At 39.4% G+C, this 21,817-nt stretch overlaps 2 protein-coding genes across 3 annotated transcripts in view; one reads left to right on the plus strand and one right to left on the minus strand.

Moving 5' to 3' along the window:
• Positions 1-1,781: 1,781 nt before the first annotated feature.
• On the minus strand, positions 1,782-21,078 carry AP3M1 (adaptor related protein complex 3 subunit mu 1). Of its 2 annotated transcripts, none has more exons than XM_033131243.1 (9): positions 20,819-21,078; positions 13,933-14,208; positions 13,083-13,254; positions 11,237-11,374; positions 10,201-10,286; positions 9,413-9,546; positions 8,297-8,504; positions 3,195-3,339; positions 1,782-2,713 (listed from the first exon to the last, which is right to left on the minus strand). In XM_033131243.1, the coding sequence occupies exons 2-9, from the start codon at positions 14,203-14,205 to the stop codon at positions 2,613-2,615; spliced, it is 1,257 nt and encodes a 418-aa protein (XP_032987134.1). In that variant the 5' UTR covers positions 14,206-14,208; positions 20,819-21,078; the 3' UTR covers positions 1,782-2,612. The 2 variants fall into 2 exon arrangements, with proteins under 2 accessions (XP_032987134.1, XP_032987135.1); XM_033131244.1 differs by lacking the exon at positions 20,819-21,078 and adding an exon at positions 19,693-19,883.
• A 213-nt stretch (positions 21,079-21,291) lies between these two features.
• ADK (adenosine kinase) overlaps positions 21,292-21,817 on the plus strand; it is a 449,806-nt gene continuing 449,280 nt past the window's right edge. The window contains exon 1 of the mRNA XM_033130725.1: positions 21,292-21,410. Within this exon, the coding sequence (XP_032986616.1) occupies positions 21,346-21,410 (65 nt within the window). The 5' untranslated portion in view covers positions 21,292-21,345. The remainder of the gene's footprint in view (positions 21,411-21,817) is intronic.

Genomic DNA, 21,817 nt, shown 5'->3' on the forward strand with positions numbered 1-21,817 from the left:
CTTTAACAGAAAAGTTGCTGAGTTGGGAGGCAGAGTCCAGCCTGTTAAACGGAAATGTCCAAGGCCACTGCATTAGCTCAGTAACATCTGAAAACAGTACTCACGGTCTCACTGTGGCAGCTCACCGTATGTCACTGGTGCTGCCTTCCTGCTGTATTACAGTGTAGTCGTTTTCTCAAATCAGATGACTCAAAGGACAAGAGGACCAGCATCTTTCAAGGATTCTTCTGTAGCAACACTTAAAGAAGGAACCCATCACATAAATCCTTTTGCACAAAATGATGGTGACTGTCTTAGGCAGAAAATGAGCACCTAGTTCACTTGCTCTTGAGATACACTCCTTTAAGAATTTAGAAGACAGAGCTATTCTGGGATTAGCTAGAATCCTGTGCTTGGAAACTATCCCAATACTACTAAATGTTAATGGATCTTTGTTACTAGGTGGTGGTGGTAGGGAACGGAAGTTGTGCTCAGTCTGGACAGAACGGTGATGCTCAGAACGCAGACATTTAATGTAGAGGCTGAGAGAGGAGCCCTGGGAGGTGCTTTGCAGCAACCTTCACCTCTAGGAGAATGCGGAGCAACGTCTGATCACGTTCGCCTGGTCTGACAGGTGCCCATCTGAGAATGCTCAATCAACAGTCAAGCTGAGAAACCAACTTGTTGCTTTCATCATTTTATTGACAGTATAATAGCCAGAACTAGAGAAAGGATTTACTGGGTTCAGTCAAATTAATAAATAGAATAATTTAATTGTAACAGGAAATTGTCTACTTGGAGGTTTTAGCAGAAATTGCTAGAGGCAAGGGACTCTTGGCAAACAATCTGCTTGTACGCAGGATGGCACAGAAAGAAAACTGGGTAGTCCAGGGAGTGATGGCTGAGTAGGGATTCTGCAGACAGAAAAGCAAATGTACTGATTGACTGCTCTTTTGAGGTATGAACTTTGAAGAGTTAAGACATTAAAAACGAAAAGCAACTGAACTGGGTAACCAGCCTGAAACAGGGAATCAATATTTGGCGACACCTTGATTTTAGCTGCCAAGCTGACATTGATTACCCCAGAAATTTCAAAGTTTCAGTAAGTGACCTTTCCTGTTAGATGAAAGGCAGGCTGGGTGCCCCAGGCAGACGAAGGTCAGAATGCTGCTGTGTGGTGGGCTCCGGTCCCAGCACCACCCACCAGCCCCACAGCAGAGTGCGCTGAGTGTCAAGGCTATCTTTAGCACGATAAAGAATGAAAAGAATGGACTCAGAAGAACTTAATAGCGTAAGTAAGAACAAGAGGAACCATGAAGAACAAGCACTTAGATCTTAACTTTGAGCTTTTCTCCATTCTTCATGTCTCACAAGGCAAAATAACTGGACTTCTACGCCAGTACAGTTGAGTGAAATGTTACAACTATAAACTGACTTGCTGACCACGATGAGCAGTCGTTTCTCAATGTTACTGAGGATTGTGTTTCTGCCTCAATATAATGTACCTCCACGTACTGTCGGCATAGCAGAGACATGTAAGTACTCCAGTGACAATTACCACAATAGTTTCAGGGAGGAATCTACTGAGTAGCGCCGTGGGAAGCACAGTGTGGAAAGGGAGTTTCCCCAAAGACAAGGGACAGGCAAACTCCAGCTCTTACAAACAGGAACAGAGATGAGGACAGGCAGGCGTTTTCCTCCCGTCGCTGAATGAACTGGGGCATGAGGCCTTCAGGCTGCCTACAGTTTAACTGGCGTTTGTTTGATAGGCTTTAGAAAACATGAAGATGGCAAAGGTTCACTTAAGTTTCTCTCAGTCGTTTAATTTGCTTAAAATCTCAAATGCTTGTACTTGCTGTAACTTCCAAAAAGCAGTAGTGTTCCCTTTTATTACCTTAAAGCATTTGCCCCTTTGATACAAATGATTTTTACTGTGCTAACAGCTGAACCAATGGCACAAAACTGAGATGGTACTTACTGCAGCAAGGTCCCTGTAAATCAAAATTGGAGCTTTACATAAAAATCTTATTTATAAAAAATACAATACCAAGTACAGTGAGAATGGGGCACGGAGCAGTGCTCCTGGCCAGGGCCATGTGGAAGTGGCTTTTGCTACAGTGCTTGCTTAATGGCACAAGTGAAAAGCTGAGTAAGGCAAACACTTGAAGAGGCAGTTTTTTGTAAACTTCTCGGGGTGGGGAAAATTTCCTCTGTTGGGACAGACACGGATTTGGGATGGCTAAGATCAGGTGGATATTTGGCTGCACCTGACACATCACATTACAGATTAAGACAGCTCCTGCTGGCTTGTTTCTGGAGAGGGTTATCACTGTGGCCTTCTGCCTTTACTGTTAACATGTGCAGCCCCCAGCTGGTGTCCTCCTAGGGAGGGAATCACCTCCCAAATCTTCCTAAGTGAAAAGATACAAAATAAGCTAAGTCATTCAAAAGTTACCTGAGCTTAATGCTCCTTAAGAACCCTACACTGATTACTAAGCAACTTTGTTAGCGGTGTGCAGCTCGACACATAGGCTTTAACTAGAATATGTATTCCCACCCACTTGGTACCTAATAGTAATAAACTGTAATGACACTTGGAAAACAAACAGGTCTTGAGGAATGCTGGCCTCTTCTCATGTCCTCACTTGGAACTTTCCAGCTTTTGTGACATATTTGACTCCTTTAAATGGCTTATATTTCTCCCCATACATGTCCAAGCGGTTTACTTTTAAGCCTGTGTCAAAAAGAATGGGTAAGGAAAGAAATAAATTATTTTCCTGGTCACACCAACCAATATAGGATTTGTTTAGCAATGAGAATGACACAGTAAATCTGACATTAACCATTGTTCCTTCCACCATTTGGAAGCAATGTCCCTTCTACCATTCACAAATCATAGCACTGGGGGTATGATTTTAGTTCAGATTCCCACGTGGGCAAGGAATTTAAGGATGATTCTACTCTCTGTGAGTATGAATGATGTCTTCTTTGGTGCTTGAATGAGGGTGGGGGTGAAGTGAACCTGCGTGAAATAGGGTGCCCTCCAAAATCACTGCACCCAAGAGTCTGGCCCCATACACAGCATGAAAGGCAAACGGAGCTGTTGCTCTTTCTGGAGAGGGAATATGACTCACTCTCCTAAGCAACCTCAGCAGGTTATAGTCAAACTCAGCAAAATTCAGTTACTCTGAAACACAAGTCAAATTTACACTTACCTGAAATCGCAAGCTGCTGGATCTTGAACTGTATGTTGAGACTTGGATTCTCTTCTGGCTTGGGTGCTCCAGACTGTAAATTTACCAGTCCTTTAAGACTTGGGAGCTTTTGTGGAGTAATTTTGCCCACATCCCATGTTAGTACCTTAAAAAGACATGAAAACCAAAAACAACCTGAACCATTTAATAAAGACAAATGTTCAAAGACACTGTTCAAAGACACCATAAATTTTTGTACAAAATGGAGCACAGTGTCTTGGAAGCAAAAGACCTCAGACATTTTTTTTTTCAAGATTTTTATTTAAATATAGCTAACAATATTATTTTAGTTTCAGGTGTACGTAATAGTTATTCAAAAGTACTCACCTGGCACTATACTTAGTTATTACATTACTGATTATATTCCCTATGCTAAGTCCAACCATAAGTCCAACAACCATCTGACAACGTACCATGCTATCACAATATTATTGGCTATATTTCCTATGCTGTATAATACACCCCCAAGACTTAACTTGTTTTATATCTGAAGTTTGAACCTCTAATTCCCCTTTATCTCTCCCCCCTTTGTAATTTTTCAATTACGGTTGACATTCAATATTACTTCATATTAATTTCAGGTGTACAGCATAGTTGTCAGACATTTATATAATTTAAGAAGTGATCTCCCTGACTAGTACCCACCTGGCACTATACATAGTTGTTACCATATTATTTGTTATATTCCTTATGCTTTACATCCCCATGACTATTTTATAACTACCAATTTGTATTTCTTAATCCCTTCACCTTTTTCACCCTGCATCCAAACCCCCACCCATCTATCATCCCAATAAACCTAGTACCCATCTGACACCACTATTATAATATTATTGACTATATTCCTTGTGCTATACATTACATCCTCATGACTATTGTGTAACAACCAGTTTGTATTTCTTAATCCTTTTCTCTTTTTCACCTAACCCCAACCCCCTCCCACTTGGCAACCATCAAAATGTTCTCTGTATCTATGCGTTTGTTTCTGTTTCATTTATTTTGTTCTTTAGATTCCACTTGTACATGAAATCATATGACATTTGTCTGTCTCTGTTTGACTTGCTACACTCAGCACAATACCCTCTAGGTCCATCCATGTTGTTGTAGATGGCAAGTTCATTCTTTTTTATGGCTGAGTAACATTCCATTGTATATATGTACCACCTCTTCATTATCCATTCATCCATTCAGCGCACCCAGTCTGCCTCCATATCTTGGCCATTGTAAATAATGCTGCAATGAACATATGGATGAGCATGTCCCCTCAAAGTACCATTTTGCGTTTCTTCAAATAAATACCCAGAAGTGGGATTACTAGGTCTTTGTCTTGTTACAGCCTTTAAAGTCTAATTTGCCTGGTATAAGTATTGCTACCCCAGCCTTTTTGTTTGTTTTCAGTTTCATGAAATATCTTTTTCCATCCCTCTGTGTGTCTTTTGATCTGAAATGAGTCTCTTATAGGTAGCATATGTAAAGGTCTTGTTTTCTTATCCATTCAGCCCCCCATCATTTGATTGGAGCATTTAACCCATTTACACTGACAGTAATTGTTGATAGGTATGTAGTTATTGCCTTTTTATTATTCATATATATATATATATATATATATATATATATATATATTTTTCCGTCTTAAAGAAGTCCCTCTAACATTCCTTGTAATACTGGTTTGGTGGTGAGGAACTTCTTTAGCTTTTTCTTGTCTGGGAAGCTCTTCATCTGTCCTTCAATTCTAAATGACAGCTTTGCTGGGTAATCTTGATTGTAGGTCCTTGCATTGCATCACTTTGAACATTTCCTGCCAATCCCTTCTTTCCTGCAAAGTTTCTGTTGAGAAATCAGCTGACAGTCTTATGGGGGCTCCCTTGTAGGTAACTAACTGCTTTTTTCTTGCTGCTTTTAAGATTCTCTCTGTCTTGAATCTTTGGCATTCTAATTATGATGTGTTTTGGTGTGGGCCTCTTTGGGTTCATCTTGTTTGGGACTCTGCATTTCCTAGGCTTGTATATCTATTTCCTTTGCCAGGTTAGGAAAGTTTCCCATCATTATTTCCTTAAATAGGTTTTCAATTCCTTGCTTTCTCTCTTCTCCTTCTGGTATCCCTATAATGTGAATGTTGGTACGCTTAATGTTGTCTCAGAGGCCCCTTAAACTATCCTTTTTTTGGATTTTCTTTTTGCTGTTCTGTTCTGATTGGATGTTTTCTGCTACCTTATCTTCTAAATCGCTGATTCGATCTTCTGCTTCATCTAATCTACTGTTGATTCCCTGTAATGTATTCTTCATTTCCACTATTGTATTCTTTATTTCTGACTAGTTCTTTTTGTGTTTTCTATTTCCATTTTTATGCTTCCTATCTCTTTGTTGAAGTTCTCCCTGAAACAACTGAGCATCTTTATAACCGGTGTTTTGAACTCTGCATCTGGTAGATTTGCTTGTCTCCATTTTGTTTAGTTCTTTTTCTAGAGCTTTGTTATTTTATTTGGGACATGTTTGTCTCCCCATTTTGGCTGCCTCCCTCTGTTTGTTTCTATGTATTAGGTAGGGCAGCTAGGTCTCCCAGTAGAGTGGCCTTATGTAGTAGGTGTGCTCAAGCACAGTACTCCTGGTCACCTGAGCCACACACTCCAGGTGGTCCCTTGTGTGAGTTGTGCGTGCCCTCTTGTTGTAGTTGAGCCTTGGTTGCTGTTTGCATATAAACGGGAGGGATTCACCCTTGGTGTCATTGGTTGTGAGGACTTGCTGTGATACAGTGGAGGAGTTGTGGTGCAAGGTGCATCAGCAGAGTAGGATCTGCATCAGCAGGGCTCTGGTACTTAGCCAATCTGCTCCCTGGGTGTGTCGTCCTTGGAGGTGGCTGGGTGATGTTCCTACTTGTTTTGAAGCTGGCTACTGGTGTGCCACCTGGGAGGGGACCTGCTACGGGTCAAGTTCAGCTGCAGCCCATGTCCCATCTGGGGCCGCCAGGTAGGAGCCACAAAACAATCTGTAGATGGCCGCTGCCCATGCCTTCATTGAAAGCGCCTGGAGAGGCCAAGCCATTAACCAAGGTCGGCTGCCACTAGTGTTGGGCTTAGGGCTGCTCAGCCAGAGGTATGGGACACACTCAAGCCAGATACTGCTTGTCTGTGTTCTGCAAACCTTTCAGAGACCCTAGAAAAGTCTGTGGTATGAGCTAAGGCAGGTGGCTTGTATGAAAAAGCCACTGGAAGCAGTTTGGGTGTGCCTAAAAGTTGAGTGGGGTGGGTCTCAAATCACCAGGGCGTGGCAAAAGAACAGCGTTAGCCAGCTTGATGGAGACTCAGACATGGCGGCCACCAGCATCTACACACTGGGAAAGGGGAGGGCTCAACAAAGAAATAATGGCTTCTGCCAGCTCCTCTGTCTGGGAGAAAGCTGTCCCTCCAGCCCTCGTCCTACAGCCATACAAGTCAGTTCCCCACATATGTGCCTGTTGTCTATCCACCTGCTGCCCCAGCATCGGAGCTCAGAAGCAGTGATTGCAACGGTAAGTCCGTGCATAGTCCCTTTAAGAGGGGTGGCTGGAGTTCACTCAGCCACAATCTCCGCTGGTTTTCAAAGCCAGAAATTAGGGGACTTCTCTCCCCGGCACTGGAGCCCTGGGCTGGAAAGGGGCTGGGACTCCTCGCTCCTCCAGTGGGGGGGTCTCTGCAGCTGAGATATCCCTCCTGATTTTTAATGGTCATAGGCAGGTGTGGGACCAGTCCATTCCATGTCTCTGCCTCTCCCACCAATCCTGAAGTGGTTTTTTCCTGTGTGTCCGTAGTTGTAGGGCTTCAGTTCAGTTAGACTTCAGGTGACTCTCAATGATTGTTGTTCTATAGTTTAGTTGTAATTTTAATGTGGTCGTGAGAGAAGGCAAGCATAGCATTTACCTACTTTGCCATCCGGACTGGGTCATTGAGACCTGGGATCTTCACTGAGTTTACCACTAATTAGTTCTATGACTGAATGGAGAGTAAGTAGAGAACCAACATTTGTTGAACATCTACTTTTGGATATAGCACTATTTGTACATTATTTCATAGTAACCTATGATTTATATTTTGTCTTTTTACAAATGAGGAAATTAAGGCTGAGGTCAAATGATTTGCTTAAGGTCAGTTAGTGAGAAGGTTGGGCTTTCAACCTAAGGCTATCTGATTTCAAATGTTCTTTCCACTATACCGACTTTATTATTTCTGTCTGGGCCTCAGTTTATTTTTCTATAAAATGATAAGACTGACTTAAATTGGTATTTTTAAACTTTTAGCTATGGAACACGTCGTTCAAATGAAATCTTTAGTGTGGAAGCTTACTAAGAGGAGAAAGTAAAGCTGTTATGGTTGAAGCTGGAGTGAAGGGCTATGGATCTGGAACTCCCCTTCACTTCTCAATCTTGTGTGGTCTCTGGAGAGGTTCTTTGAATACTCAGGACTGGATTAGATGATCTTTAACATTCTATGATTTTATTTAAAAACATATTTTTTCATTTATCAGGCAGCTCTATGACTCTGCTATTGAAAAGAATATTTTTTACCCAAGCAGGAAGCTGAGAGAAAATAAATTTTTAGAGTTTCTCTGAAAACCCTCTGCTTGAGGCACATTGACGTAGGGTGAGAAAGTAGCTTTCCAGCCAACATCCCCTGTGGAAAAGTATGAAACAATGCTTTTAAATTGAAAAGGAAGAGAAAGGTCTTAATGACCAATTTCTATAGAAAATTTAACAATATCTTTTTATACCCACAAAATACTTTTCTCTTTTTAAAAAGCTTTCACATCTTCCTCACTAGAAAATGAGTGTGTCTCTGGATTATCAACGGTGAGTAAAGGCACCTTATGGAGGACAGGATGAGTCTCTTTGCAGTGGTTCTACTCGGCAGCAGATACAGGATTCCCTTCACAGCCAGTGGCAGAAGCACAGCACAGTATGCTCTCTAGGTTTCATCAGGAACTTTAGTTTTAACCAAGACACTAAACCTTCCCTCTACCTACTCCCCAAGCAAATCACAAAACAAAGACTGCAGAAACACTCGCTCACTCTTGATATGAGGTAGCTGTACCTTGGTAACTGGATCAAATGTATAGCTGCCTTGTGTTGGTGTCAGGTTCATATTCAGCACAACTTTTGGCATGTGAACTGTCACTGTGATTCCTTCAATAGTTTTTCCCATATTCTGCTTTGGTCCAATTGTTATATCAAATCTGCCACAGGAACTGTTCTCCTTAAAGCTGATGCTATGTTTCACATACACTGGTATTGCCACTAGACTAAAAAGATAAAGAAAGACACAAAAGCACAGACACACACAATTAATGTTATGAGATAGCTCAGGAGGCGGCCTAAAAACCTCAGTGCAGAGTATCTTACTCTGCCTCTTATCCCACTATAGGGCCCAATACCTTCAGAACTGCAGATTCTGTATCGGGGGCAGGCTGTAGGGAGGTGGTGAGCATAGCTCAGTGTTCAGGTACCACTGTGTTAGGAATGACAATTTCTGAGCAATAACTATACAAATAAAGATAGAGATCTGAAGCTCAATTATAGGATCAACAATTGGGGCAAATAGCAGTAGTTTAAAGAAATGAATTAAGATCCCATAGAAAGAATTTAAAATTACAAAAACTAAATAAAGCAGTTCCTATGTAGTAAGAGCCAAGAAACAATTCCTCTGCTTTTGAGTCCTGTCCTGATGTTACCCAAATAACTTCTGATATTTTCAAGGGACAAACCAGCTATAACCCACAACATTGAATCATGCATTTAAAACACAGTGCAGAGAAGAGTGACTTGAAGCCACTCTACAAGTCACTCTTCAGTTGGGGGATGTCTGGGGAATTACCGGTAGGTCTGTCTCCTTCTGTCAGCCATGAAGTCTACAGACTATAGTAAAATTATAGCACGGATCACGGTTTTGCCCAAGTTATACATAGTCCCAAATGCTTGTTCTCAGGTACATATTTGACTAGTCTCATTTACTACTACTCTGTACTCTGAGAGTCAAGGTACACTGATTATTTTAGACATATTTTCACCAGTCCTTGGCTATCCTGGTGAACCATGGCTAAAGAGAACAATGATGAATTCAAGTATCTAACTGTCAGAACGAAATAGGGAAGTCAGTTCTACCCAGCACATTGGTATATGATGGCAGTATCTGGTTGATGCATCAACATACTTTTGTGAGCTGACACGATATGATATGAGTCGGAAATTCCCATCTGGAGGAATAAATGACAAAACTCTTTCAGATTCCCAACGCTTGAACCGGATGCAGGGGTGGAAGCTGACATCATCTAGAAGCCTTGGGTTCTGCCAGGAAAACAGAACACAGCCAGATTCATAGAGTATAATGAATATGGCAACTCTACTCAGATATTATGAGAAATTAATATGCTCCTTAAAGGTCATGTAAGAGTTTGTTACCATGAACCCATCAATACAACCTTATGGTTTCATAATATGAAATTTTATATGCCTTATTTTATTTGAATTTCAGTAACTCTATGAGGTAGAAAATACAAGTAGTATCATTCCCATTTCATAGATGAAAAAAACACAGGTTCAAAGAACTCAAGGTCAGAACAAGCTGGTGACAGAGATACCACTAGAGCTCAGTTCTCTTGATTGTGTCATACCAAGTCTAAAATGATGCAAAAAATCAATGCCATTTCGTATCAGCAAAGCAAATAATAATTCAGTAAAAATAACACAGCAGATTTGCAGAAACCAGCCAGCCATTTAAGCTCCTTCTAGCACATCCAGGCAAAGACCTTTCCTCAGCCTTTCCATGAAGGCTACGCTCATCATGTAAGCTGTTCTCGTGGGAAGTTGTGCTAAGGATATTTCTGAGATAGTCTTCTGCATTCTAAGATACCAACATGTCTCAGTATATTTATCACTTCACTTAGTACTTCACATGGATTAGGCATGAAAGCAGCTACAGAACAGGAGAACAAAACCTACCATGAAAGAAAGGGAAAGGTCAGGCATTCCAGATAGTTTAATGCAAGCATCAATGACCCCCTGAATTTCTGCAAAGACTGTAGATCCTGAAGAAAGAAGAAACAGGGTGATAACATCACTAGAATCTGCGTCTTTACTAGAGCTATCATTATCTCTGAAGTAATGGAGATACCTCCTGGGTGTCAGACATACTGAAGCTTTGCACATCTATTAACAGGTCAGTGGACAGAGATCCATTACACCACTTCAGACAGCTTTTTAAGTGCCATGGCCTGTACCTAACTCTGGTTGGAATATAATAATTCTGAGGAAAATCAAACCTGTCTGTATCTTTATAGTCAAACTTGTACTAGTGCTGGATATAAAGTTAGAATATTTTTAACAGAATTTAAAAATGAGGCAAGTTTCTCATGAAATAGATTAAGCTATCTGTTAACTTTTAAGAAACAGGAGCCATTATTCTGTAATATAGCTATTATTCTGTACAACGGAATTTTACACTGAGAAGGGCACTCACTATAGAAAAGATATTAGCTATATTTCACAGTAACTCATTTTCACACACCAACTAGCTGTGTTACCTTGAGCAGATTACTTAGCCCTTCTGAACTTCAGTTCCTTCTGTATAAAATGTGAGGGTTGGACTAGATGTTTTAAAAAAAATTTTATGATTCTAACAGAGTTGTTTTGTCTGGGGTCTTTACTAGAAGTACTGCACAAAAGTAGCAGCAAGGTATGGTATACAATAGATATATAGTAAATGTTAGAATGAATGAATGGCAAGAGGGAGATGTGAACAGGGTAATGAGTAGCTTAATGTAAGACAGCATACGATCTGATTTACAAAGGTTTGGCAGATCTCAACTAGTGGTTATGAAAATTATATGTAGTCTCTGGGCAAAATAAACAGATTTTTAAACAATTAGAAAACCAAAGCTTTTCCACTGAAACCATACTGCCAAGGGATTTCAATTTTCTATTCAGCTTATGTCAGCTGAACTGTTTTTCCCAAATAATACTGCATATACACAATTACCTGATTTATCTATAATTGCATCTATTTCTTCAACGACATCGAAATAGGCTTCATTATTTGTGTACTTTACCCCTGCTCGGCGCCATGGGATGTTGGACAGCTGCCCAGTGGGGAGTGTGTCCCCAACATTACTACTGCCTAAAAACCAGAAAAGGAGAAAGCGAAGCTAATGCATAAAATAATCATCAGAAAAGGCATTAAGAGGAAAAAAAAAAAGAAAAAAAGAATGCTTTAGTTGCTTCTTTAATATTTGGGTTTTTCCTCACTGAAGTTGTGGAAGGTTTCCAGAATTGTTGGAGACATATCCATACCAACATGATCAAATTTCCAGAAGACAGAAATAGGCCATGTGGTCTTCTATCTGCCAATCCAGGTTAAATTCATTTACTTATCTTTTGCTTCCTGTGTGTTAACAGTAACCTAACCTAATTCCAGTGGCTCAACAACAGAATCTCATCCTGCTGCCACTGATGAAAAAAGAAGCTGGTTGTTTCAAACCCTTCTGCTGATAAAATGTCTCCACTGAGAATACAGAGTGATAACTAGGTCCTTTGGTATTCAGCTTAGATTCAACATGAGATGCTGCCAAGCAGGCCTCAGTGGAGTAACTGCAATGAAGAACATACTTTGGCCTTTTTCCATTTTAAGGTCAGCACACCCATCTGGCTGCAATATGGCTAATGTTCAATAGCGGGCTAATTTCCTGGTAAGCTGACATAGGTCTGAAAATAAATCTGATTGTCCCAAACATATATCCTTGAGGAGTAACATATTTAATATTTTTGGTTAATGTAGATTTCCAATTCAAAAGTGGTACATTCTTAACAACACTTTCCAGTGTGACTATATCATCTGTAAAGTATGAAATTGCTTTTAAAAACTTTACACTATTATTTATATATTTTAATTTTTTTTCCAGTCTCTTCCATCCAGAATGTAAGTTTTAGGAGCACAGATGAGATGATCTTTCTTTGAATTTTCCTGTCACTCAGCCTTGTACAGAGAATGAGTAAGAGCTATGGAATGACCAGGCCTCTCTTACCCCATTTTTTAGGTCAATGCACTTGGAGAGGCATTTACAATGGTGGACAGTATAGCTGGAATGGCACATAACGTTTCATAGAAATTTTTCTCTAGAAGTCTTTAATATTTTCAAAAGAATATTGTTATCTGATGTACTAGCTCAGTAGAGCTAGAAATTGGAAGCTTATAACACAAGTACAAGGCACACAAAGTATAAGATCTCACAAATGGACTACTTTCCTATATACTTTTGTTTTAATACATCTCTTGCATGTATAAAACAAAGACTTGGAGGAGACAGTACATACTCTGTGGTACAGACTTACATTTTCTATACTCTAGTAATTGTAGGGTAGCAGCATAATGCCAGTTTTATAACAGTATTTTTTTATTTTTATTTTTTCCAACTTTATTGAGTTATAATTGACACTTAACATTGTGTTAAGTTTAAGATATATAACATAGTGATTTATGTTTATATTGCAAAATGATTACCACATAAGTTAACACCCATCATGATATAGGCTTCTTTAGGATTAAATGGGATAATTTATTCAGTCTTACTCTTTAGTGTTAAACAATAGTAATAAGTTATCGTCTTGTAGAAAAACCTATAATAAAAAAATAATAACCAAAAGTTCTTTATCATTTACAGTCTAGCCTCTTTCCATGAAAAGAAATATACTATCTATTTTAATATTATCACCAACTTTAATTCTGGCCACACTGGACTACCTTAATAATCTGTCAGAACATAAGCAACAACGAGTTGTTTATAAAGTTTTAATTGCTCAGATCCTAATAAAGTATGTTTTCACCTTACCTGTAATAGAGTTGACGACAGAACGTAGAATTGTTGGTGGTTTAATCAGTTCTTTCAAAATGTTGGATTCAGTAGCCAGTGGAAATCCATTGTCTAACATTTCTTCCAAGAGCTCATATACTATGACCACATTATCCTTAATTGCAGCCTCCGAACACTCACCAAAGTAGTCCTGACAAAATGTATATAATATTGCACAATGGAAGGCATGAAGAAAGGCTTGCTAAATACTTTTTGTTTTGAAGAATAAAGTTATAGTAACATAATTCATTGTTTAAGATGAATACAGAGGAAATACAGAGGAAAAAAACACCCTCGATAGTTCTATATACCATTCCTCAATATTTTCTTAATATTTTTAGATTGAATTCCTATTACATATTATGCTAGAAAGTACAATGAAACAATAAATAAGAATATGAACTATAAGCTTCCTTTGCTGTGATTTGGTACTCCAAAACACACAGCTAAGTTTTAAATTATTTGGTATATTCTGCAAAACAAGATAAAATAAAAAATGTAAACATTAGAAGATTTGATAACCAATAAAATCTGGGGACCATTCATAGAATTGTATGTGGAGGGCACTGTTGCTTACTGAGGACATAATTTGTAATGCATATAAAAAATAAGGCTTTCGTGACCATGAGATTGTTCTGTTCTCCTAAAACAGTGAATGCAGCAGCCATGTGTGCTACTATACACCCTACAAAAAAGGTTTTATGAATTTATGCTTAGTAGAAGAGACAGACAACACGTCAATAGTTGGGTAATTAACAAATATAATAATGTGTCCCACCTCCAACTAACTTGGGTAATTTAAGTTCAAAAGATTTGATGAATAACCAACCTGAAAAGTGTCAGCAACTCGATGTAGGAACTCAATTACAAAGAGAGGTGGCACTTCAGTCTGTATGACAGACACAAAGAAGAGCTTATCCCGATAGATACTGATGAGGTAGTGGTGAGGTGTTGAAATGACAGGTGGTACATTTTCAACGTCAGCAGCTTTCTCTTGAGCTTCAAAGAAATAATCACAGACAGATTGGCTCACAACACTCTTCCAGTGTTTCTCTAGAAATATGTCACCGGAGCAGTTTATGAGAAATAGACTGTGGATCATTTTCTGGGGGGGGGGGGGGGGGGAGAAAAGGTTTAAATTTAGTATACATCAAAAAGTATCCTTGTATTATCCTGACACCAAAATCAGACAAGGCAATACAAGAAACTGCATACTGTTATCACTTAAGAATATAGAGGCAAAAAATCCTGAACAAAATACTAGCAACTGAATCCAGCAACATATAAAAAGATTATACACCCTGACCAAGTGGGATTTATTCCAAGAATGCAAGGTTGATACAACATATGAAAATCAATCAACACAATACACAATACTCATAAAAGACGAAAAAACATAATAATTTCTAAAGGTACAGAAAATTATTTGGCAAAATCCAACATCCTTTTGTGATAAAAACCCTTAAACTAGGAATAGAAAGAAACTTCTTCAAACTGATAAAAAGCATCTATGAAAATTCCATAGCTAACATCATGTTTAATGATTAAAGACCAAAAGCTTTCCCCTTAATATCAAGAACAAACAATGATGTCCACTCTTCCAACTTCTATTCCACTAGAGGTTCTAGCCAGGGCAATTAGGCAAGAAAATGAAACAAAAGGCTTCTAATTTGGAATGGAAGAAATAAACACCCCCACACACACACACAATTAGAGCTAATAAATGAGTTTAACAAGGTTGCAGAATACAACATTAATATGAAAAATCAATTGTATTGCTACACATTATCATAATACCTTAGACACACAAATTCACTCCCAGGTGGATCAAACAGAAACGTGTACCAAAAAAAATGTATAAAAATAAACAGTGTATTATTAAATGAAAAATTATACAGCAATGAAAATGAATAAGCTATTGCTACATGAGATAAATATGGATGAATCTTACAAATTCAATACTGAACAAACAGACAAAAAGATACATACACACTGTATGATTTTATTTATATGAAGTTCTAGAACAGGTAAAACTGTTTGAAAATTCAAATGGTTAATTTTATGGAGGAAAGTGGAGGCAGTAACTGAGATGGGTATAGGGGTGGTCTTCTAAGGTGCTGGTAATGTTTTATTTCTTGATCTAGATGATGGTTACAAGTTGTGTTCATTTTGTGATAAATCATGGGACTTTATGTTATGACTTGTATACTTTTCTACGGGTTAGTTATGTTTAAATAAAAAGTTCATTGTCCTTGCAATGGGGGGGGGTCAGTGGGAAAATGTCTAATTACCTTAATCGTTTTTTTCTTTTATGTGGATAGTATTTGGTTTTTAGTACAGTGGTTCATTCATTCAAAATTATAGGCTACATGTTTGATACATGTATGATACACGTAGCCTAAGGAGAAAGAATTTTAAATCTAAATACAGTATCTATGCACGAAGATAAATTTCAAAGAAAGGAAGACTTTCTAGAATGGATTCATTCAATTCTGTTCACACGGAAAACAATGACATCAACCTGACCAGTTCGTTTTAGAGAATGTTAGTTATTTTATGAAAGCAGCTGACATTTAAAGACTATCTGGTGATGATTTCTCTTTCCCATTTGGCATATGTTCAATAGTTTTCAAGTAAATTAATACTAATTACTAAGATGTGTTTTAGTAATTACTGTATTAATAAGGTTATAAATGCTGTTACTAGTTTAGGGTTTCTATTTATTGGAAACAATAAAATGTTTCTTTGTTCAAAGCCATCTCTGTTTAGCCAAGCAATCAACTTGAGTTGGTAGCAATAAACCTTGATTCCTTAGGCTTTGGACCTACTGAATTTTTCCAGAATATCTGAAACCTGCTAAATTTTTCTACTTTATCTAGTTAGATGAGTTCAGTAGGTTTGCTTTGTGTTGCTAGTTAGATGAGTTCAGTAGGTTTGCTTTGTGTTAGCCTTATATTTCTATTAGTGCCAATGGAATACATAGACATGCTACACAGAACCTATTAACTTTAACTGACTATAACCTCTGCTGATACTTTTTTTCCCCATGAAACAGAATCTCCAGCAATAAGATCTGCAAGTAAATTTGTATTATGACACTTTTCCTTGAAATAACATCTTCATCTGAAATATAGTGTGGTTTAAAGCAGAATACTGTAATAAACTTAGTGAGACCCAGACTGGAGCACTTCAGGTGAGCCAGCTATTGATATGTCATCCTTTATAAAAATTAATTTTCAGTTCAATTCAAAGTGTTTTTTTCGTTAAGGATAAATGAATTAATAATATCTAAAATGTGTTAAGTACTTACTGTGGACCAGATACTATGCTAGGCACTTTAGCTACATTATCTCACTTAATCTTCAGAAGTCAATGCTATACTTCTCTATCTCCATTTTACAGATATGACAATCAAGTATCAGAAATGTTAAGTCTATGACCTAAGATCATAGCATAAGTATCAGAGCTAGGATTCAAACCCAGAACCAGTTGAATGCTGAGCTCCTGTTTTTACCTGCCTCTTAGAGACTGATGATTAGGAACATAATGCAACACTGTCTGATAGGATTGCAGGCAATGATGGGCATGTCCTGTATCTATGCTGTCCAGTATCGTAGCCACATGTGGCTATTGGACATTTAAAATATGGCTAATACTACCGATGTACTGAAGTTTTATTTTTAATTAATTTAAATTTAAAGTACTACATGTAGCTAGTGGTTATACCACATTGGACGGGGCAGCCAATGTGCTGTTTTGAGCTTATAATTAAGAGGAAGAGTTGAAGGATATGCCTACTGTTTAATTAGGAGCCAAAATGTGTTCTAATAAATTGTTTGGAATATAAATTATATTTAAAAGAGCTGACACAGGTTACCTTCCTCAACCATTCATCCTGGAGAAAGTATAGTTCACATGGACCTGTGGTATTCCATTGCCACAATATACCCTAAAAGACCTGCTTGTTCTAAAAGCAAGTGACTTTGTTGTTTGTTTATTTTTAGGAACCAGATTCCTACTCATCCTCTTAAGCTGGTGAAAAATTCTTTCCAGGAAAAGTTTCCACCAAAGTTGTTTTCACTGGCAGTAATTCAGGTCTTGGAAGAATACAGTAAGTTAAACTGGCCATCTGGATTTATTATTGTTATCCTTAGTGCTGAGATGAAAGTTAACACTTGTGGCTTTCAACAGTTCTGAGCTTTAAAACCCATCTTAACCTTCTATTATAGGAAAAGAGAGCTTATTTCTTCTATCCATATTATGACCAAGGGCCTAATGCATATAACAATTAAATAAATATCACATGCAGCCTGTTTGTTTAACTACTTAACCTTTTAGCAGCTGTAGTTCTTTTATTATTTTAATAAACTTCCTGGGAAAGCTACACACTCACCACCACCACAACTATCCTTTGAGTCAGAAAGCAGAATTCTCCCAATTTATTTTAAAGCCACTTGAGAAACTGTGCTCAGAGGCTGTTCCACCCGACTTCTGACTGCAGCTTAAATATGTCATAAATTCCCTTTACCAAATGTTGAACACACTCATTCTGATGATTCATAATCAGTGCAATTACAATAGTCAAAATATCCTTGGAAGATAGTGTCTAAAAAAGAAAATGTGTTTCTTCTATATATATAACAGAATAAAGGCATGGAAGGTGAGATAGGCATATCCAAGGCCAGAGAATAAGACCAGAAAATAATGTAGCTTCCCTGATTCTCAGCCAATATTTTCACCATTTATTCATTCAACAAGTAGTTTTGAATATGTTTTATATATTAAGCAATGGGGATACAAAGGTGAACAAATTAGAGTCCCTGAACTCACGTTTAGAGTTCAACGAAGAAGGCAAACAACTTAATACAGTAAAATGTAATTCCTATTATGATAGGGGAGATACAGTGTGCTATAGAAATTCACAGGCTTTGATGTGAGAGAAAACACAAGACAAATCCAGTACAAATTCATCAATTTTAGGAGGCGGAGGGAAGTTGTGAGATGAGACTGGAGAAGAAGATAAGCAGAGATTAGTTCACTTTATTCTCTGGGCAATGTAAAATCATTTTCTATGGTTTTATGGAGGAGATTCATGCAATCCAATTTACAGTTTTAAGATTGTACTGCGGGAACTGCATAATGGGGCAACTGAGTATCGTGAGACCAGTTGAGAGATGTGTTATGGTGGTGGCCTGAACTAGAGTGTTGACAGTAAGGATGGAGGAAAATGAAAAGAGAAACATTCAGGTTTGAGCAAAGATTAGGGAGGGGGCGGGGTGGAGATGAGAGGGGAAAATGAGGCATTTAGCCCTAATCCTGTATAATCTGATCCAAATCTGGATATATTTGACTCAAATGGATATATTCAAAAGACTTTTGTATATATAGGTCTGGTGCTTTAGAGAGAAGCCAAGTTTGAGATCGATTTGTGAGTAATCATGATTTTTTACTAATGGGAATTGTAACTATAAGGAGAATAAAATTACAGAGAGAGAATGTGCATAGTAGAAGAGAAACTGTGGAAGGAACTCCAACATTTGAGTAGCAGTTGGGTCAAGCAAGTAGGCCTAAAAAAGAAGACTAAGATATGGCTGAAGAGGGAATAAAAAAAAGGGGGTGGGGAGGATAATGTTTTTTAGTGACTAGAGTGTGTTAGTGTGTTTCCAAAAGAATGGAGTATTAAACATTTTAAATGGCACAAAGAATTCAAGCTACAAGAACTGAAAATGACTGTTGATTTAATAGTGTTTCTCAACTTTCTTTTCATTATTACCTGCTTTTTCAGATTTCCCTTCAATCATACCCCTCCCATAAAAATTTTAGTACTACAGTATATCTGTATATCTCTTTATGTACTGTAAACATATCTTTGCTTTATACATAAAAAGAGTATGATTTTTTCGTTTGTTTCACAAGAGGCAATTTTTGTCCCCACTGAGATATATGATTTAACACAGGACACTGGTGATCTTTATAAAAGTAGTTTCAGTGGTCGTTTAGCTGGAAACTAGATATGCTACAGTGCGCTGATAAATAAATAGCATGAAGTGGGAAGAAAATAGATAAGGCGAGTAGTTGATACATTCAAGAGCTCTAGCTGTGAAGGGGATGAAAAGACAAGAAAATAAATAGGAGTGGTTCATAAAATTAAGGAAGATGATTTTTACATGCTGAATGAAAGGTGTGAGTAGAGGGGAAAGACTGATGATGTAGGAGAATAACTGAAAAAAAGAAGACCCGGAGACAGTAGGAGAGAATGGTATTGGGAGACTAGGTGAAAGGATTTGACCAAACGGCAAGATTTGTATATTTGGTTGCAGGAAGATGATGGCTTTTATTTTCTGTGTGTAATAAGAGAGGTCATTTGTAGAGGGAGAGAGACTACAAATACCATTTGCTACCCATGAATAGAGATATTATTGAGCTTCTTAAATATTCTTAAAAATATCTAATCAGCAGGGAACTCCAATAATATATTATGTTGACTATTTAGAAACATTGTAAAAATCCTAAGATTCAGTAAGAAAAGCTAACCTTATTTCAAAAAGAGCTTTCCTACTAAAGATATGTCAGGTAATTCTTCATTTACCTCATTCCTCCACTTTTCCTATGTTTTCAATGGAAAGTGTCCTCCTTTGTTTCCAGAGCTAATTCTTCCATTTGTAATTTTGATCCCATTTCCTTTCGTCTTTTCCAAGGTCTTTATCTCCTCTTTTTGAATCTTTAATCTTAGACATGGGTTACTTGCTTTCTGCACCAAAACTTAATGTATTTTGTATTCTTTAAAAACAAACAAACCTCAAACCTTTTAGGGATCTTGTCATGCTCAATAATCTTTTGCTTCATACTCCAAATGAGTTCACTTGCAGTCTCTCCTCTCAGTAACTGACTCTATTCAAGTCGCTCTCTCAAATGGCTAACTTCCTAATCAACAAATCCAACAACCTACTCTCAGACTTCAATTTACTCCTTTGACCCTTGTACATTTCATGGTAACGTTCCTCCAAACAAACCAAGTACTTCTTATCCTCTTATATGAAACTTCACCTGTTTGGGTTCTCACCTTGTAAGTTTCTTTCCGGATTACTTCCCACACTTTTTTTCTTTTAATCTTTCTACCATTTCCATCTAAATCACTGTTTCAACCTCGATATATCCCTAAGTTCCACAAAATTCCTTCTCCTCATCCGACGGCTCCTAATTCTATAGTGGCACCACCTACTTAAAGTATAGGCTTCAGGTTCAATCCAAATCTACCAAATCCAACCAGCCACATCGCTCATCACTTTTCCATATTCACTCTCTCCTGAAGAAGTGCAATCCCCTCCTCACTGTATTCCCCACCCCAGACAAGAGGTCCGCTCGGCTCGGTCAGAGGTTTTGTTCTCCAAAGCAGAAGCCTGGGGCTGACGTCCGAATCGTTGGCACTCCAGCTCACTATGGGTGACAAGACCTTTTTCTCGCGCCGGAGAACCCCAATGAGCCTGAATCTCTGGTTTGGGGCCTGAAAACACTGAGCTGCAGGTGCACCGCTCCCTTCCGGCCCTGCTGGCAAGAAAGCCCGGAAGGCCGGGAGCGAGGCGCGGTCCCGGCCCACAGCACCGGAGACGCTCCGGTCCGCAGTCCAAGCTGGAGTCCGGAACCCCAGCTATTCAGCTTACTCCCCAGGTTCCGAACTGTCCCCTGACCTCAGACTCCCCGCCCCTCACACTCACCCCGACACCTGGGCCTGTCAGTGATTCGGCGCCGGGTCCTCTCCGGACCGAGGCTGAGGCAGCTGAGAAGACCGTGAGGACCCCGCAGTTGGAGTGCCCAGTAGATTGCCTGACTAACAGCTTCAAAGAAACCAACTAGGTCTACCGATTTGGAAATATTAAATAAGCGGGAAGACATTGAATGAGAAGAAACATGTCTCTTGCGGTTTAGGATATAAATCTTTTAGATCACCCAGAATCTAGAAGAATGGGGGGCAATCTCACACCATCTGGATTCAGGCGCTCATCCGCAGCCTAACTCAGTCTGGGGTCCCCCTATAGTTGGGTGGGCGGGGCCATGAAGGGTTTGTATATTAGCTAATGGGTGGAGCCGAGAGGTAGAACCAATGACTGTGGGTGGGAGAGGCATAGACTGGGAGGAGTCGGGAGGGCGGGGTTAGTAAAAAGAAGGCGGTGATACGAGAGGGGGCGGGGCCAGAGAGTCGAAGGGGCGCACGCCGGTGCCTAAGTGGGTTGGGAGCGTAAAGATGGCCGCGGCTGAGCAGGAGCCGAAACCCAAAAAGCTGAAGGTGGAAGCTCCGCGAGCGCTGAGGTGAGCGCTACCCTAGGAAGGGTAGAGGGTGACGGCACCTGCCGCGACCCGGGCCCACGTGTAGTTGTGCGGCCCTGGCGCTGGGTGGCGTCCTCGCTGCCGGCATGGGGCCAAAGTGCAGAAACCGCTGCTCCGGGAGCTGCCCGCAGGGCTGCGATCTCTTGTCAGGTGCCCGCCCAGTTTGGCTGAGTCGCCTCGTGCTCCGGAGCGGCTCCCGCCGCCGGTGACCAATCAGAGCGCCGGTCGGGGTTGCGGAGCCGGATGAGAGCTAAATGCAGGCGCCACGTGGGAGCCCTCTCAGGCTGGGCTGGTGAGAGACCCGGGAGAACCGGGCAGGACCAGCGCACGGTCAAACGCGGCCATCTCCTCTTCCCTGTGGGGTGACGAGGAGGAGACCCAGCGACTGC

The sequence above is a fragment of the Rhinolophus ferrumequinum genome, chromosome 16 (genome assembly GCF_004115265.2).
Source record: "Rhinolophus ferrumequinum isolate MPI-CBG mRhiFer1 chromosome 16, mRhiFer1_v1.p, whole genome shotgun sequence".
Taxonomy (NCBI): domain Eukaryota; kingdom Metazoa; phylum Chordata; class Mammalia; order Chiroptera; family Rhinolophidae; genus Rhinolophus; species Rhinolophus ferrumequinum.

Coding starts and splice junctions, on each gene's coding strand:
- AP3M1 (XM_033131243.1), bottom strand. CDS start 14,205: ATGATCCACAGTCTATTTCTCATAAACTGCTCCGGTGACATATTTCTA. Junction 8,505..9,412: donor TATCGTGTCAGCTCACAAAA/GTATGTTGATGC, acceptor TTATCTTTTTAG/TCTAGTGGCAATACCAGTGT. Junction 3,340..8,296: donor CATTTGATCCAGTTACCAAG/GTACAGCTACCT, acceptor TGTCTTTTTAAG/GTACTAACATGGGATGTGGG.